Source organism: Dendrobium catenatum, unplaced genomic scaffold, assembly GCF_001605985.2.
Source record: "Dendrobium catenatum unplaced genomic scaffold, ASM160598v2 fragScaff_scaffold_716, whole genome shotgun sequence".
NCBI classification, from domain to species: domain Eukaryota; kingdom Viridiplantae; phylum Streptophyta; class Magnoliopsida; order Asparagales; family Orchidaceae; genus Dendrobium; species Dendrobium catenatum.
Window position 1 is genome coordinate 13,620,616 of NW_021319178.1, and position 16,769 is coordinate 13,637,384.

At 39.1% G+C, this 16,769-nt stretch overlaps 1 protein-coding gene across 2 annotated transcripts; it reads right to left on the reverse strand.

Annotated features, from left to right (window-relative positions):
• Nucleotides 1-1,584: 1,584 nt before the first annotated feature.
• On the reverse strand, nucleotides 1,585-16,569 carry LOC110100801. 2 transcript variants are annotated; one of them, XM_028696104.1, is made up of 17 exons: nucleotides 16,196-16,569; nucleotides 15,278-15,631; nucleotides 15,036-15,176; nucleotides 14,738-14,870; nucleotides 14,521-14,616; nucleotides 14,364-14,437; nucleotides 14,209-14,283; nucleotides 8,785-8,877; nucleotides 8,595-8,655; nucleotides 8,167-8,499; nucleotides 7,257-7,383; nucleotides 7,079-7,178; nucleotides 3,868-3,937; nucleotides 3,631-3,783; nucleotides 2,683-2,778; nucleotides 2,196-2,512; nucleotides 1,585-2,128 (listed from the first exon to the last, which is right to left on the reverse strand). In XM_028696104.1, the coding sequence occupies exons 1-17, from the start codon at nucleotides 16,268-16,270 to the stop codon at nucleotides 1,904-1,906; spliced, it is 2,523 nt and encodes an 840-aa protein (XP_028551937.1). In that variant the 5' UTR covers nucleotides 16,271-16,569; the 3' UTR covers nucleotides 1,585-1,903. The 2 variants fall into 2 exon arrangements, with proteins under 2 accessions (XP_028551937.1, XP_020684129.1); XM_020828470.2 differs by having other exon boundaries at nucleotides 14,521-14,634.
• Nucleotides 16,570-16,769: the final 200 nt, after the last annotated feature.

Here is a 16,769-nt window from a genome sequence, read left to right on the forward strand (position 1 = left end):
GGATGGATCAATAGGGTTGGCAAGAGAAAAATAAAATACAAAACCATATTAAATATTCACATGTCACAATTTCATTGGAGTCCGGACGAAGAGTTACATCCAGACTCCGCATATAATAATTTCTCACATGACCGAGAAGTGCACTTGGTAGTCATTAATCAAAAAGGAAATTCGATGCAGGTGAGGAGGAACTTAATGGAGTTTTGCAAAGAAACTAAATGGAACATTGTGAAAGAGCTTGATGGTGCAATAAAAAGACAAAACTTGGTATAAGTTAAGTAGTAGTTAACCAAATCAAGAAAAATCTGCAAAGCTTCAAGAAGATGATGATGTCAGCAAAGTTGCGATGAGGAAGGTGTTTGTCAACATGAAGAAATTATTACGTGTGGAGTTCGGACAACAGAATCGTCCGGATTCTATGAGGAGACACAATAAATACACAACAAAAAAATAAAATTGTATATTGTTATGTATTTACTGTATCCCCAACAGAATTCGGATGATTCTTTTGTCTAGACTCTATGTGTAATAATCTCTGCTTCTCTACAAAGTTATTAACTTTATCCCACTCCAGACGTTATTGAATTTATTTTCAACATGATCGACATTTGCATCTCTGCTTCACCAAAAGATTGACACCCTAGAGCTGTAGCCACATCAATTTTCTTCTCTCCTTTCCTTCTTGACAAAGAGGTGCATCCCCTCACCCTTGTTGGCTAGACGTCACCATCAAATACACACGCTAATTTCCTCCATCACAAACTATTTGTTAGGCGTGCAACTGCAAGTGCCTTAATGATACTGAAATTAAGTGGTCAATAGCTTGTTTGGTTCCTCCAGGCAAGAAGAATGTACAGATTTCATTCGTCTATCAAAAATATCATGAAGTTTTAAATTACATTTCAGATATTTAGTTTGAGCTGATTTGAACTTGATCAAAACTTTTAGTGTCGTTGGGCACATCTCATTTATAGATTCAGTTCATCTAGAACTTGTTGAAATTTGAGTTTGAAAAGTCTCGAAAGATTCATATGTGATTATATGAATTCTTTTGATAAAGCATCAATATATTTTTTTAATCATAAACTTGTACCAATTATAATGTATAATTTTAATAAATAGATATTATGAGTTCTTGCTGTGCACATTTTGGATGGCCGAGTGGAACTGTAGTGTAATTTTTTTTTAATAGTTAAAAAAGGTGTATAATTAGTAGGAAAATAATATAAGCTTTGACAATGATTTTAATCACTGAAAAAAACAAAAAAGAGCTATTTTAACGTCGCTGTAAATGCTATTCTGTGTAGGGCACCTTTTTTCTTCTTTTTTTTTTTTTCTCTAGGGCGCCTTGTTTTTTCATATATTTCCCTATTTTATTTTTTCTCAAGATCTAATTATTTCTTGCTTTCCCAGCCTGCCTCAACTATATATCTTGTCTGTTCTTGTCCCCAGCGATCAACATTACTTTTGATTCGCTGCTGCTTAACTTTTGAGCTTCATCAATCTTTCTGAAACTTACTGCAAAGCTGCATATCCATAATTGACGATTATTTTATTTAACAAAGACTACGTAAGATAAAGAAGAAAGAACACAAGGATTAACATATTTCTTGCTTTCCACCAACAAAATACAGAATTTCTGTATCACAATTACTCTCAGCTTTAGAGCGGGCTTCATCTTAGAGAAAACCCCAAAAACAAACTATCACAAGCACCCACACAGGAATCCTTCTTTAAGGATTCACTGCCTCGCTATCTATGATCATATCTTACGATTCAACACGCAGAAATACAGGCGTGACTGATTTCTACCCTATAAACTACAAAATAAAAATATAAAGAAACCAAAAGAAATACATAAAATGGAAACATAATTTCTCTACAAACAATTCTGATGTAGTAGCTACCGACTATGATTCCTGGAGTAGAAGTTTCTGAAGCGACGCACCCATGAAGGCCTTATTTCACCATAACCAGTGCATTGCTCCACCCCTTCCTCCTCGCTGCTAAATAGGGTTTGGTCAGAGCAGTCTAGGCCAGCTCCGCAAGCAGAGTTATATGATCTACACGCAGAGTGGCACACTCTAAGCCGGTTGTCTCCATCCTTGTCACACCGTTGGATCGATATCTGAACAAGCAAATGCTTAATGTAATTAGAATTCTGAAACTTAAATGTGAAATGAAAGTGTCTTTACCCAGCAAGCTAGCCTCTTAGCAGCAGCGGCACAATAGCCATTGTCAAGGATGCTTAGCAAGGTTTGACCAGCCGGCATCAAACGATTATAGTTGGGCATGACCACAGCTGCTTCAAGTTGTTGCAATATACTTGGTTCGCTGGGGGCACAGTGTTGCTCAAATCCATCTCGGGCCAGCACATCACTGCAAATTGAGAGGCTAGGTAGCAACATGGAGCTGTTCTGGCAGGTATAACCAGCATAGTCAGAGCAACGGAACTCGCATACGCCATTGTCACAAACACCGCCATGCAAGCTGCATTGCTCATCACAGATGGCTGCACATCAAAACAAATAGATTATGAAATGATTCGTCTTTATCCATCTTTTTTTTTTTTTCTTGTTATCGTGCATTCAAGTAGGCCACTGCTCAGTCTTAAAAAATGATAGATTAGATGGTAAAGGAAATTGCACAACTCTTGCGAGGTGGTGGAAGTAAAGATAATACCGGTGGAGCAATCTATCCCGGTTCGTCCATTCTCACATGCACAGATGCCATTTGAATGGCAGGCCCCATGACCACTGCAATTGTTTGGGCAGGATTCTACAGTTGAAGAAAGGACAAGGAGAAAATTAAGAGCTCGCATACACACCAAAAACCATAAAGCTGCCCACCAATCTGCTAATGATGTCTAAAAACAGTAAAAAAAAGTCAGAATATTAACAGTTGGTCAAAAGTTTAGTTACAACCATATAAAAGAGGATTTAAGTCAATATCGAATTTTGTTCTGCTATTATAGTGCAATTGTTTGGGCAGGATTCTACAGTTGAAGAAAGGATAAGAGGCAAAGTAAGAGCTCGCATACACACCAAAAACCATAAAGCTCGCCACCAATCAGCTAATGATGTCTAAAATCAGTAAAAACGTCAAGCCTGCTTGAAGTCAGAATATTAACAGTTGGTTAAAAAGTATAGTTACAACCATATAAAAGAAGCTTTAAGTCAATATTGAATTTCATTATGCTATTATAGTGACAATCATTAAAAGAAATTTAAAAAGGCACCAACAATTTATAATCAACTTGCATGTACCGAGTAAGGCTTGACAGGCAACCGAAATGGATTAAAACTCACTGACGGCACACTGAAAGGAATCATTGAAGAGCAACTTCTATTTCGATTTAAAGGACCAGGAACTGACCACATGACATCATCAAATGACGTTAGTTTTAACTACCAAAACCCTCTGTCTAGTCGCATTAATTCTAAGAGTATTATGAGTATAATGTTATACGGTGCACAACCAACCTATGCTACTTTAAACTTCACAAACAATGGCTGACACAAAAACTACAATCTCATCGTGCAAACATAAACAATTCAGTGAATTTTATCAGATACAACTAAGAATAAAAACTTCTCAAGAAGAAACTGACTCAAAAGGTTTAGAACTCACGCATGCTGCAATCATGGCCATAAAAACCAAGAAAGCAGAAACATTTCCCATTGATACAGTCACCATTTAAACTGCAAGAGGCTGGGCACTGTCCATTAACGGGAACTGGAATGGCACTGCACAGCTCATGATAGGCTGGGCAAATCAGTTCACCTGCAGCATCATCAGAAACTTGAAATTTAATAAGTGCAACAAAGCACCACTTTCATATATCTCATATTTGTGCCAGCACCCTACCATTGAAACCGGGAAATTGGATAGGACCACCCACTTCAGGACATACTTTCCAGACCCCATCAACTGCAACCTAACCAAGCATACAAAATTAAAATGATTGTCACAATTTCGATATTTGAATGATGGTTCATCGTTTAGATCAATGCACAAAAGATGATTTTAACTATGGAACTAGTTGATCACAGCTCAGAATACAAACAGACAACAGTCAACTAAACCAAACCAATGCAGATATTAGTAAGCCAGCATTCATTTGGCTGTGAACCATCACATTTATGTCCTAACTTATCCTTAACATCCCCATCTCATGATACCTAACAAACTATAATGCAAGAAAATCTTACAGACAACGTGAGCTGTGCAGAATCGCTATAGCAGATGGGGAAGGGCCTGCAAATTTCCGAGTGCCAACTTTATTAAGAAAAACTAAAATGGTCAAGTCCTAGAAAATGAAAATTGGTTTCAGTTTTCTTGCAAATGCCATAAGGTTTTAGTCCATAGAATATCACAGTCTAGCCAAAAAAAGAAATCAGCAATGCAAAGGAATCCAAAACTATAAATTTTGCAACAGTCTAACACCGAACATCTTATCCAATCATCTGTTGCAGTACTTGTGGATTCATAACGCATGTAAAATTAAGAAATTAGGATTCCAACCTCAATTACAATAAGTCTTGATCCGTCGTCAAAAAATTATCTTGATCGGGCACGAATCTCGATGCAAAATCAAGTTTGAAACTTCCAAAATTAAAATTGGGACCATCTAAACTCCGATCTCAGCAAACTTACAGTCAAACTGAACGTCTCGGAAATACGAACCCAACGACACCAAATTCAACTCAATCTGAGCCCAAATGAGTCCAAATCAAGGACTCAAAGCGTTGTTAGAAGGTTCAAACCACAATTTGGATTACCAAATGGTTTCCAAACGTGACGTGCTTATAGTCGAATCGAACAGCTCGACGAGACGAATCCAACTAGCCCCCCAAACGTGACGTGCTTATAGTCGAATCGAACAGCTCGACGAGACGAATCCAACTAGCCCAAGATCGTCGAATTCCAACATCACTAAGACCTTCAAATGTCTGACAAACGGTCCACAATCAAGGGATTCAATATCGGCAGTCCATCCAACCACTCCCCATTTGCTCTTAATCTCTCACATATTTGCGGGTCATGCCACTCCAGAAATCTATAAATAGACATCTCATTTCTCTTGAATGGGGAAATCCAAGCAAGAAGATAAGAAAAGGAAGAAGAGAAGGAAGACAAGAAAGAAGCTCCTCGACCACGTCGGAGTTTCGCCGGACCACCACCGGAGTTTCGTCGAACCACCACCGGAGTTTCGCCGGACCACTGCCTGAGTCCCTTGCCTTCGACGGACCACCACTTGAGGCCCTCACCTCCGCCGGACCACCGCCTGACGTCGTTGCCCCGCCGGACCACCACTTAAGGCCCTCACCTCCGTCGGACCACCAATGGAGGCCCTCACCTCCGCCGGACCACCATCTGACGTCGTTGTTCCGTCAAACTACCACTTGAGGCCCTCACCTCCGCCGGACCACCACTGGAGCCCCTCACCTCCGCCGGACCACCGCCTGACGTCATTGCTTCGCCAAACCACCACTTGAGACCCTGAGTTCCGCCGGACCACCACTTAAGGCACTCACCTCCGTCAGACCACCACTGGAGGCTCTCACCTCTGCCGGACCACTGCCTGACATCGTTGCTCCGCCGGACCACCGTCTGACGTCATCGTTGTTCTGCCGACCACTTAAGACCCCGAACTTCTGCAGGACCACCACCTGAGGCTGGGACTTACACCGAACCACCGCCTGAAGCCCGGACTTCCACCGGACTTCTGTCAATCACCACCTGAGGCCCGGACTTCTGTCGGACCACCGCCTGAGGCCCGAACTTCTATTAGGCCACCACCTGATGTCCAAAGTTCTTCCATTGTACCGCCCTACGACCACGATCTTTCGGACCCCTGTCTCCTGCCGACTATGGCCCTTCTGACCTTCGTCGCCTACTATGGTCCTTCCGACCTATATCGCCAGACAACGGTCTTTCTGACCCCTGTCTCCTTCCGACCTCCATCAACAGACAACACTTTCTAACCCCGATCTCCTTCCGACCTCCATCACCAGACAACGGTCTTTCTGACCCCGGTCTCCTGCCGACTACGGTCCTTCCGACCTCCGTCACCTACTATGGTCCTTCTGACCTCCATCAACAGACAAAGCTTTCTGACCCCAGTCTCCTGCCGACTACGGTCCTTCCGACCTCCACCTACAATGGTGCTTCCGACCTAACATCGCTAGACAACTCTCTCTGACCTCGGTCTCCTGCATATTACGGTCCTTCCGACCTACATCGCCAGACAATGGTCTTTCGAATCCCTGTCTCTTGCCTCATATGGTCATTCTGACCTTCGTCGCCTACTACGGTCCTTCCGACCTACATCGCAGAACAACGGTCTTTCTGACCTCGGTCTCCTGCATACTATGGTCCTCCTAACCTACATCGTCAAACAATGGTCTTTCTAACCTCGGTCTCCTGCATAATACAGTCCTTCCGACCTACATTTTAAGACAATGGCCTTTCTGACCCCGGTCTCATGCCAACTACGGTCTTTCGGAACCCTGTCTCGTGCCGACTATGACCCTTCAAACCAAACAAACATATCTATGTTGATTATTGTAACTCCCACCATGTAATGCGCTCTATATGATGTACATTTGTGACATCAAGCCAAGGCCTGCTCCTAAGGAAGGGCCTCATTTGTAATCGACTGCAAATACTAGTGGATTCATTCAAACTGGGCCAGGCCCCGTGGTTTTCCCCCTTTTCAGGGGTTTCCACGAAAAAACTCTGGTGTCTCTTATGAATGCTACACCCTCTCTCTTATCCGATTGTGTGCTGGATCTTTGTGCAATGCTAAGACGTTAAGCTATATATTTCTCTACCGCCGCGAATATTCCAGGACGCAGCAACTCTAATGATAAATGATGTTGTTAGCAATGTCAAGAAAAGAGTTACTCCAAAGAAGAAAAAGAAGAGAATCTAGACTTCATTCTAAAAATTGAGAGATTAATTATATAGACAAAATTTGAAAGGAAAGCCATAAGCATAGAATTGTAAAGTTCGAAATTCAAAAGGAAGCTATCAAAAAAACCACGCATTATAGGAAAAATGGTAGCAAAAATACCTCTAATGTGTTATTGGTGCACCGATGTTGGTAACAACCATTCCCTTGAGTCATGGATCCTCTCACAAATCCAGTTCGTACAAGAGATGAAGCCATACACCTGCAAACAGTGGCCTTTTACCAGTGATAAATGCAACATAATAAAATTCGAGCTTGTCAAATATCTTGATCATCTCACCTGGAGTTACTTGCTCGCACCTCACCCAGCATTCTGTCAGGTGAACGTGCACTATTTGTGTCAGTGCAAGATCCATCAGAATATGCTACAAAGTATGTGCAATAGTCGGCCAATGATGATTGCCCACCTGCACCAACAAAGCAGAAAATGAAATCCATGCGGAACATACTAACCAGATTAAAAACTGCCACCATAGAGAAAAATGTATAAAATAGGAAAATGAAACATCAAAGTTAATCCATATAGTCCCAAAGAATCATAACCAAGGCTGCGTTTGGACGAGGAGCATTTAAACAAATGGAAAAGAGAAAAAAAAAAAAGCTAAAAAACTCAAACAAAGAACTTCCATATTCATAATCAGCCAGCAAATTGCTGAAATTCCATTTCAATTCTTTTACTTTCGTTCAATCCAAACAAAGCTTAAAAATAAAATTATTCCAGGCTCCTTCTCGTAAAAGTGAAGGCCCTGTGCATCCCAAGAAAGACAACTTGAAGTGAAATAGACAGATGAACCTTGTTTCATGTCTTCAAGAACGAGAAGACAGAAAAGATGCCTTATGCACTTGCGCAACTAAACATAATGATTTCAGAATGAAGTGCAAGATAGAGTCAATCAATCCAACTAAGTAGAAGGCACAGAAGGTTTGTTATTTGTTTGTCTAAAATTGAGATAGAATCAAGCTAGCTATTGATTTCCATCCTGATCAAGCAAACAATTTCATGTAATGAAAGGCCTAGGTAAGCGCACCATCTTATCCAACTACAAAAGGCAAGTGGTATAATCATGTGTTTGAAAACCGTAGTCAGTCCTTTTAAAGAACAAGGATTGGAACAATAAAAACAAAATTTCTAAACTTCAATAAAGGAGAGATTTACATAAAAAATAAAAAAACAATATCGCAGGCAACACCTTTATTGGCCTGAGGAAAATACTGAGCCCATTGTGGCAAATCTCCACTGTAGCTTACAATAGGACAGTATCCTTCCGCCTCCCTATTATATGTACAACCTGACAATTGTGTGGTGTTGCAATGATATGCCGCTTTCCAGAGATTACAAGGCAGGGTAACAAACTCTGTCCCCTGATTTCTTCCCCAACCAAGATGATCTGCCATGCTGTAATTAGCTCGATACCAACCACTATCTTCTAATAAAGCCAAAGTCATTTTTGACACTACTGATCTAGTATCTACTGATCCTGTCATAATCTCATTCATCAATAGCCTTTTCTCCCAATGTGACCCTGAATAGAAAAAAAGCAAAGGTAGAATGAAGGATAAATTAACAGAACCAGCAATCACTAACAACAATGAATCAAGCTGGCAAATACGAAAGTACCAGAAGTCCCTTTCCCCCCTCCATCTTCTAACTCTAAGCCTGTAAAGTTTTCCGAGAAAGCCTGAAGAATAAATAAGATATAGCAATAAGTGAACAGGAAACATGCCAGTTGTTAAATATAAAATATCAAGTATATATATAAGGCTACATGTAAACGTTAGAATTCAAATCCAATAATATTTTTTCTTACTCCATAGTGATGTCTAGAATGCATAACCACACGGGGTAGGACCACACGGGTCACCATACGACCAAGCTTTTTATCCATAACTTGTACGGTAACCTACATAAAAATAAAATGGAAGATATATTGGATACTTGTAGAAACCTCATATTCAACATGCTCAACATGCCTAATATTGGATACTTGTGCTCTGAAACCATAGAAACATAACCTATTTGTGTCAGCTTCATAACTAGTTCCTCCAATCATGAGCTCAACATGCCTAATATCCCATTTACTTCACAAGAACCAGCCTAGCCAACATTCAGCTATTACTTCTTATTGCATTAACTAACTAGAAACTCCTTCAGATATCCCTCAAAGATCAATTGCTTAATTAAAGCCTTCAATACAAAACTATCGCAGCAAAGATAGAGATAATTCTTATCTCTCAACTTCATCAGTTTTCAAAAGAGGTTAAGTCCAAACAAAATACTTCTTGTTTTAGATGGCCTCCATGATCACAAAGATTAGGCATTGTGGAGTCAAAGACTATAGTCTATTGAAGAATAGGAAAGTCATAAAGTTATGGTGACCATGCCTTCTAAATGAACCTCCTAGAGAAATAGAAATTATTAAATAATGGCACTTCTTATTAGGCATTAGCTGAGAAGCATGATCATTCTTCTTCTCATTAGATTTTGCAGCAAGCGTTGAATGAGATAGTTTAAAACTTTAGAGCATTTTTTTAGCATTCGTGTATTTTTGATGTGAAACAATGATGATGAACAATAATTGCTTTTAAGAAATTAATAAAATGTGAACTTTGCTTGGCTAAATATAAACGGATGCTTCTTCAAGTTAGATCTTAGAAAATTCCATGAAAAGACTAAGTACTGGCAAGCGATTACAATTGAGATTACTAGGATACTTGCAAAATAACAACAACAAATAAAGGAGTAAAGCAAATGGCAAGTTAAAAAAATCCATAGTTTAATAATTAGATAGTTCACCTTGGGATCCCTCACTCACGCTCTTGAAAGTGATTGGCTTAGTGGAAAAATGTTGCAAGCAAACTTAGAGACGCCACTAGAAGACATGCGATGCCGAGGGAACTAGTCATTGGGGTTGGAGGAACGGGTGGTCGTCCGGTGATCTTCCACTCTCTAATAGAACTTTGTTCGTCGATGACGTTAACAAAATCCATAGTTTAATAATTAGATCGTTCACCTTGGGATCCCTCACTCACGCTCTTGAAAGTGATTGGCTTAGCGGAAGAATGTTGCAAGCAAACTTAGAGACGCCACTAGAAGACATGCGATGCCGAGGGTACTAGTCGCCGGGGAAGGAGTCCGAGTTGGAGGAACGGGTGGTCGTCCGGTGATCTTCCACTCTCCAATAGGGCTATGTTCATCGATGACGTCCGCTAAGTGGGGGAGGTTACATCAACATATTCCTTGACGGTGCTTTCGGATCCAAATCCGGGGTCAAAGAATGGTGATTGGATGACATCAATCTCCCCTTGAGAATTGAGAATAAGCCCGTGATCAACTTCCGAATTCGCCATAATTAAACATTGAAACTCTCTTGGTGGATGTGCTTTGGGGAAACCGCCGGTTGGAAGGAGGTAGGAGGAGGGGCTGGAAAAGTGAGGTGGTGGTTTGAGAGGAAGAGGGGAAGAGGGGCGGGTAGGGCTAAGGTTAGAGGGAGGAGGAGGGTTTAGGAAAATCTGAAATTAATTTTAGAAGTTCCTTAGGGGGAAGGGAGGGAATAATTTGAAATTCAAATTATTCCCAAAGGAGAAAGGGGCCGGCAATTTTAAGAGGGAAATAGGGGTTGATATAGTGGGATTAGGCTTTACATTGGAGAGAGAGGAGGGTTTTGATGGAGCCGGCCATGTAGAGATAGGAAAGAGAGGGTATTGTTTTAAGTAGGTGGGTCCCAAGGATTAAATAAAGAGTAAAATCAAAATCTTAAATTTAAATCAGATTTGATTTAATTGGAGAGGTTTCCTAACTTAGAGTTAGACAATAGGAAAGTATTTGAATTCAATTATTTAATTGAATTCCCAATATGAAACTTTCCTAATTGACTAAGGCTTGTTTTAGGAAAGTGAGTAATGGAATATTTGAAATTCGAATTTCAAATTTGAGGGCTTGGGAGGTGGGTCGGCAGGTTGTTCAAGGGAGGAGAGGTGGCAGGGGTGGGGACCGGCGGCTGCTTATGGGCGGCCGGCGGTTGGGAGGGCCAAGGAGCCGACGGAGTGGGATTAGGGGAGGTGGAAGGCTCGGTTTAGAAAGAGAAGGGGATGGGGATGATGAGGCCAGCGGGTTGAGCAAGGGATGGAGGATGGTGGATGCGGTGGAAAGGAATAAACGATAAACCGCGAACCTTGGAATCCACCAAGATTGACAGGTATTACTCTTACCCACTTAGGGTTGCTCCTCTCAAGAACTCACCAAGAGATCATGCAAAGAAAGTGGAAATTTCATTCATAAGCATCACTAACCATTACAAAGCTAAGAGACCTTAATATATAGGCCTAAAAAAAAAAACTAAAAAACACAAGTGCCCTCGGGGCTACAATAACGACTAACTACCCATAGGGGTAAACTAGAAAAATATAAAATGCAAAAATAAAATAAAATATAAAATATATCAAAAGTAAAGACTATGGATCGTAGTCGTCGATCTACGACTCCGAAGACGGTACCCATGTCAAAATCTCTGACTGATGTCCTCATCAATTTTGTTGCCTTATATAGCAAATATGCCATCTTACTAGGAAAATTCTCAATGAAAATAAATTTAAATAGGCATTACTTTAGCCCAAGGATGAAAACTAGTTTGCTACTAACCAATCAACTTCAATAATCTCATAGGTGACTAGAATAAATCATTGTTATATATACTCCCTCTAAGTCTTTGTTTCATGTAGACAAGGGCATCTGTGAGTTATACATTTATGTGAATCACTATATCCTCAACTCATCAAACGAAGCGATGTTCTTGAAAAATGGCAGAACTAACTCATCGTAGAATTTTGAGTGTGACAAATACTCTACTCTCATTGCATCAGACATGATGAATATAGTCATAGTATCTTCAAATTTGACAAATGATCCTCCAAATCAAACAGCCCCTTGTAACGAACTAGCTAGACTCATGAATTTAAAAGGAATTTGTGTTCCTACAAATTCTAAAGAGCAAACGCCAAAGAATAAAATGCAACACCAACATTTGGCACAATCATGTTGATAAGAGCCTTTTGACTTGATTGGATGATCCATCTACTCAAATAGAACCAAATTGAGCAAGTCTGTTCCCTTCGCTTAGAAGACAAGGTTGATTTGGGCTGACAACTCAACAACTTAAGCTTGAGTTGTTAAGACAGATGCGGTTGGGTTGGATGTCTCCCCAACAGATTGATTGAAATCAACATTTCTATTCAGAAACGGAACATTTCAAGAAGTGTAATGTTAATGCCAATCATTGCAATGACTTCAAGAAAAAAACTTTCCAACAAGCATAGCAAAATTTAAATGAAGAGAATTTTTCATGAGTTCGGATAGAATAAGGGAAAATGAATCCATTCACGGTTAGTTATTATGAAGGAAAAGCAAGCTGATTTACTTCTTGAAGATGTTTAATTTATATGATTTTAAAGCATATGTTCACTATGAAAGACAATTATATGTTCACATATGGACTTGAAGGTGAATAATAAAGTTGACGTAAAGAAAAAGAATAAAAATTATTCTAGGAAGTAGAAAAATATCATGGCATTTCCGCAATTTTCTTATATATTTTCCACCAAGAAACATTGCATACATAAGATAATTATGAAGATTGAACAATTTAACCACTAATAAAAATAGATTTTACACTTCAAAAGTGAATCCGAGAGAAAGAGGCTTTAGCCCTGGTATTTAGATAGCTATCTTGAGTTGCATTTATATCAATTACAACTTGTTTGAATGATTTTAGGGGACTTTTGTTACTCAATGGTTTCGCATAGTATCCAAATGAATTTGAAGGTGAACGAGCAAAAAAAAGGTAAAATTAAATAGGATTTTTACTATAGTAGAAGGTCATGAAATAATCTCATGTATATATAAAGTGGCGCTCTGACCATCCTAATTGGATCATCATAACTATATTTGATTTATAGAATTGATATAAATATTTTAGATGTTCGTAATAAAAAAAATTTAAAAAATATATCTGATACAAATAAATGAACAATTTACAACACCTTTCCAGTTGGTCTATTTTCAAAACAAATTCACATGCACAAAAAGTATGAGAACGGATATCCAATGGTTCAAATCATCGATTAGAAAATAGTATAAAGCTGGCATTCATAAATAAAAAGATTGTAGGGATGAATCCATATGAAATATCCATGCGCATTTGAAGTAAATGAACAATGAAAACAAGAAAATTTAAGTTAGATTTTGCTCTTCTCCCCAACCTCCCAATCACTTCAATCATTGTTACAACAGGACTTCAAATCAGCAAAAACTTAAGTTAGATAATGCTCATCAAGCCCTAAGCCGTTCAATTTCACCATGATTGATTTGCATAATCATCGCACTATCATTAGCCTTATCCAACAATTTGGGTTCAACATATTAGCCATAAAACAATTAATGGATCAAACAAATAAAAGTAAGGAACAGAATCCTCTCCTCCAAAATCTTAAAAATAAGTAAACCTCAAGTGAATATCATTTAGAAGGGGAAATGTCACTCTTTTTTTAGGAATATTATTTGGATTTAATATCCTAGAGCCTTTAAAAACCAATAAACTACCTCCAAATAGGTTCAAACTCATAGAACTTATAAGAAAAAACATAAAATCAAATTCAAAAGTATTCTGATTCAAGTCTAAAGATTATGTCCAATAACAATAATAAAATTAACTAAGTTGTGGTCATAAATGAACCAAGTCAAACTAAGTATTATCCTATTCAAACTAGTTCATTTATTTTTATATAGAGTTTGCGATGAGATTAAATATGATCCAAATTTAAAATCTTATTCAAGGTTATTTATTAATTTTCAAATTCAGTTCAAGCAATAATCAAGCCCAACTAAGCATCGGTATGGCACTAATAATTTAAGCATTTATGCATTCATAGTTTTTCATTAAATCTATCAACGATGTGCTTAGTAACCACATATATGATGTCAAAATTGAAATCAAATTTCAATTTGAACTTAAACTTCCTTCTTATTCCATCATGCTTTATTCTTATAAAAGGACATAAGAGTGACTCCAAAAGAACATTAATATTTGGAAATTATGCTATTTCTTGCCTTTCTTTGTTCCATTTTCTTCTTCCCTTTTGGTTATAATGGCAACTGTTGACCATAACTTCTTCCTTCCAATTATATTGCATAATATTCACCAATAAAGTAAAGGAAAAAGCAAATGCAGGGCAGTTACCTTACTATGCCTTCTTTTTTTTTCATCACGAAAATGTGCAAAAGCATGAGGGTCAAACCCTAGAACATGCATGACCTGCACAGAAAAAAAAATTTCAAGACAACTATGGAAGTTACAAGTTTTTCAAAGTTTAATGTCAACAAATAAGTATCAACCTCATGTATTAAAGTAGCTGAAAGTAAAGTTTCGGCTTCGGCGGTTAAATGGCGTGGAGCAACATTCACGTGCCCTGCAAATCACAGGAAATTAGAGATTTAGAAAATCTCAAAAACCAAAACAAGAAAATCTAAGATGGATTGAAGGAAGATTCACCAGCAATTGCACGGCCCCATTGGTCACGCTCACAAGCAACTGCCCAAGCAAGGGTATTTCCAGTAGTTGGTCGAGTAGTAACCAAAAGAACAAGGTCTGCATCAACAATACCATCTGCATCAAAAGATGAATAAAGCTAAGACCGATGTTAATATAACCCTTAGAGTTGATAAGAATGGTGAAGAAATATAAGAAGTTGGCAGGATAAAGATTTTACACTCAATGTACTCATGTGGAAGCTGCACCCCTCCATCTTGACCACAAGCAGAATATCCACTCAGGCGCAAATTCCCCTTTACAGGTTCAACAGATAGAGCTCGCTTGAACCAATCTGCAGTTTTCTCAAGTGCCTACTCCATGTTATATAAAAGAAAGCAAATCAATTATGGATCAAAATTTAAAATGCTAAGCATAAATTCACACCATGCAATCAAAACAAGAATACTTGATAAACATGCTACTTAAGAGGCATTAGTGTTCCTGCAAGCAAAATCAAGAAAAGGTAAACTTGTAACCTTACGTAGGCGCTGCTTCTTATCCTCTCCAGCTATATCTTCAATGGTACAATTGTACCAGCAGTCCACAAAAACTGGTGGATCCCCATGAGGATCACAAGCACGGTTTCCAGGCATCGAGGCAGCAGGAGGTTCACCAAGCTTAAAGAAAACAAGCAAAAACAGAATAATACCATGCCAACAAGGTGCAAGGTAACAAAATGTATGAACTACCCTAAATCCATTTAACTGAATCAACAAACCTTCACAACGTCCCCAACACATCTGCAATCTCTATCTGTGGAGTGCCCAACAGCATCATAGTTTAAATATATCCTAATAGGATGCATTGAATCCTTTGGCTGTGAGGGCAGAGATGAAAGTGAAAGCAATGCCCTTCCTCTGTGTCCTTGGCTTCTCGATGAATCAGACTCCTCGTAGACCTGAGGGGTGATAGAGTACTCCTTGCGCCCAGGGCGCCTCCTCTGATGCAATATTTCATCATGTATGCACGAATGTGACAGGTAAGATCCCGTTTCATAGCCTTGTGAATGAACAAAATTCCCCTCAGATTTCACAGTCAGACTCCCAGTACCAGTGGAAAATAATGCAACGATCTAAACAGATCAAAGTAAGCAAAAACAGATAGTCAGATCCATTGTTCTCTCCTAGACCTTACAAATACTGCATTAAAGGCCAGCTTAATCAAATAGGTCTAAAGAACTAGCAAAACAAAAGAATGTTTTTTTTTTTTTTTATGCAACAGGAGTGCTTCCAAAATAGCCTGGTCATCTCTAATGCAAGCCAAAACAGGATAGATCAACAATAACGCAACGTTGAATGTGATGAAAAGATAAGAGGAAGCAAGGAAAACGGTTAAATACATTTCCGAAGAGGGAAAAACTACAGGTACAAAGCCAAACATGCTCGGCAGCATAAACCAGTGAAAAAAAATCGGGACTTGCAAAAAAAAAAAAAAAAAACACATAACTGAAAACCCTAATCGAGGCCAACTCCAAATTCCTGCTCATCAACAGCCAATCAGACATTTATAAAAAAATGTACAGCAGCTTCATTAAACCCTAGCAAATTCCACGAAACAATTGACCAGTTGAACAGATCCAAACAAAAGCAAAATAAGTAAAAAAATAGTAAAGATCAGTGATGACCGGGGAAAACACCTGTATTGCGACCAGCCAAAGAAGAACTCTCGACGGAATTGCAAGCCCACATCCCCCCCAGGCCTTCACCTCCATCAATAGGGCACACAAGTACTCAAGACGGTGGCTTCCATCAAACCACCAGCTGCAACTCCCACCTACGATCCAACGCTACCGACATCGCTTTCTTCCGAAGCGAAAAAAACTCTGCTATCCCGGCCGACACAACTACCAATATCCGCTACACTAACCGCTTCAAATTTGCTCCAATTCCTCCTAAAAGCTCAGAGACTAAGACAATTCAACAAGCGGTGAATGCAGCGACAGTTGAATACTCGTGGGATGAGGAAAGTGGCCTCTTCCGGTCCCTGCAGAGAGAGAGAGAGAGAGAGAGAGAGAGAGAGTGCGCGATAGTAGCTCTGATATTTTTAATTTCATCAGTAGTGGGTGGGTTCTCCACTTCTCAAGGGATAAAGGAAAAGAAAATAGGGGGAAAATGCGGATAAAAATGAATAATTGAAGCAGGCATTTAGACCAAAAAAAGGCATAAATTACAAAGATGCCACCAAATCGAGGTTTGCTGGCGTGTTGCCAT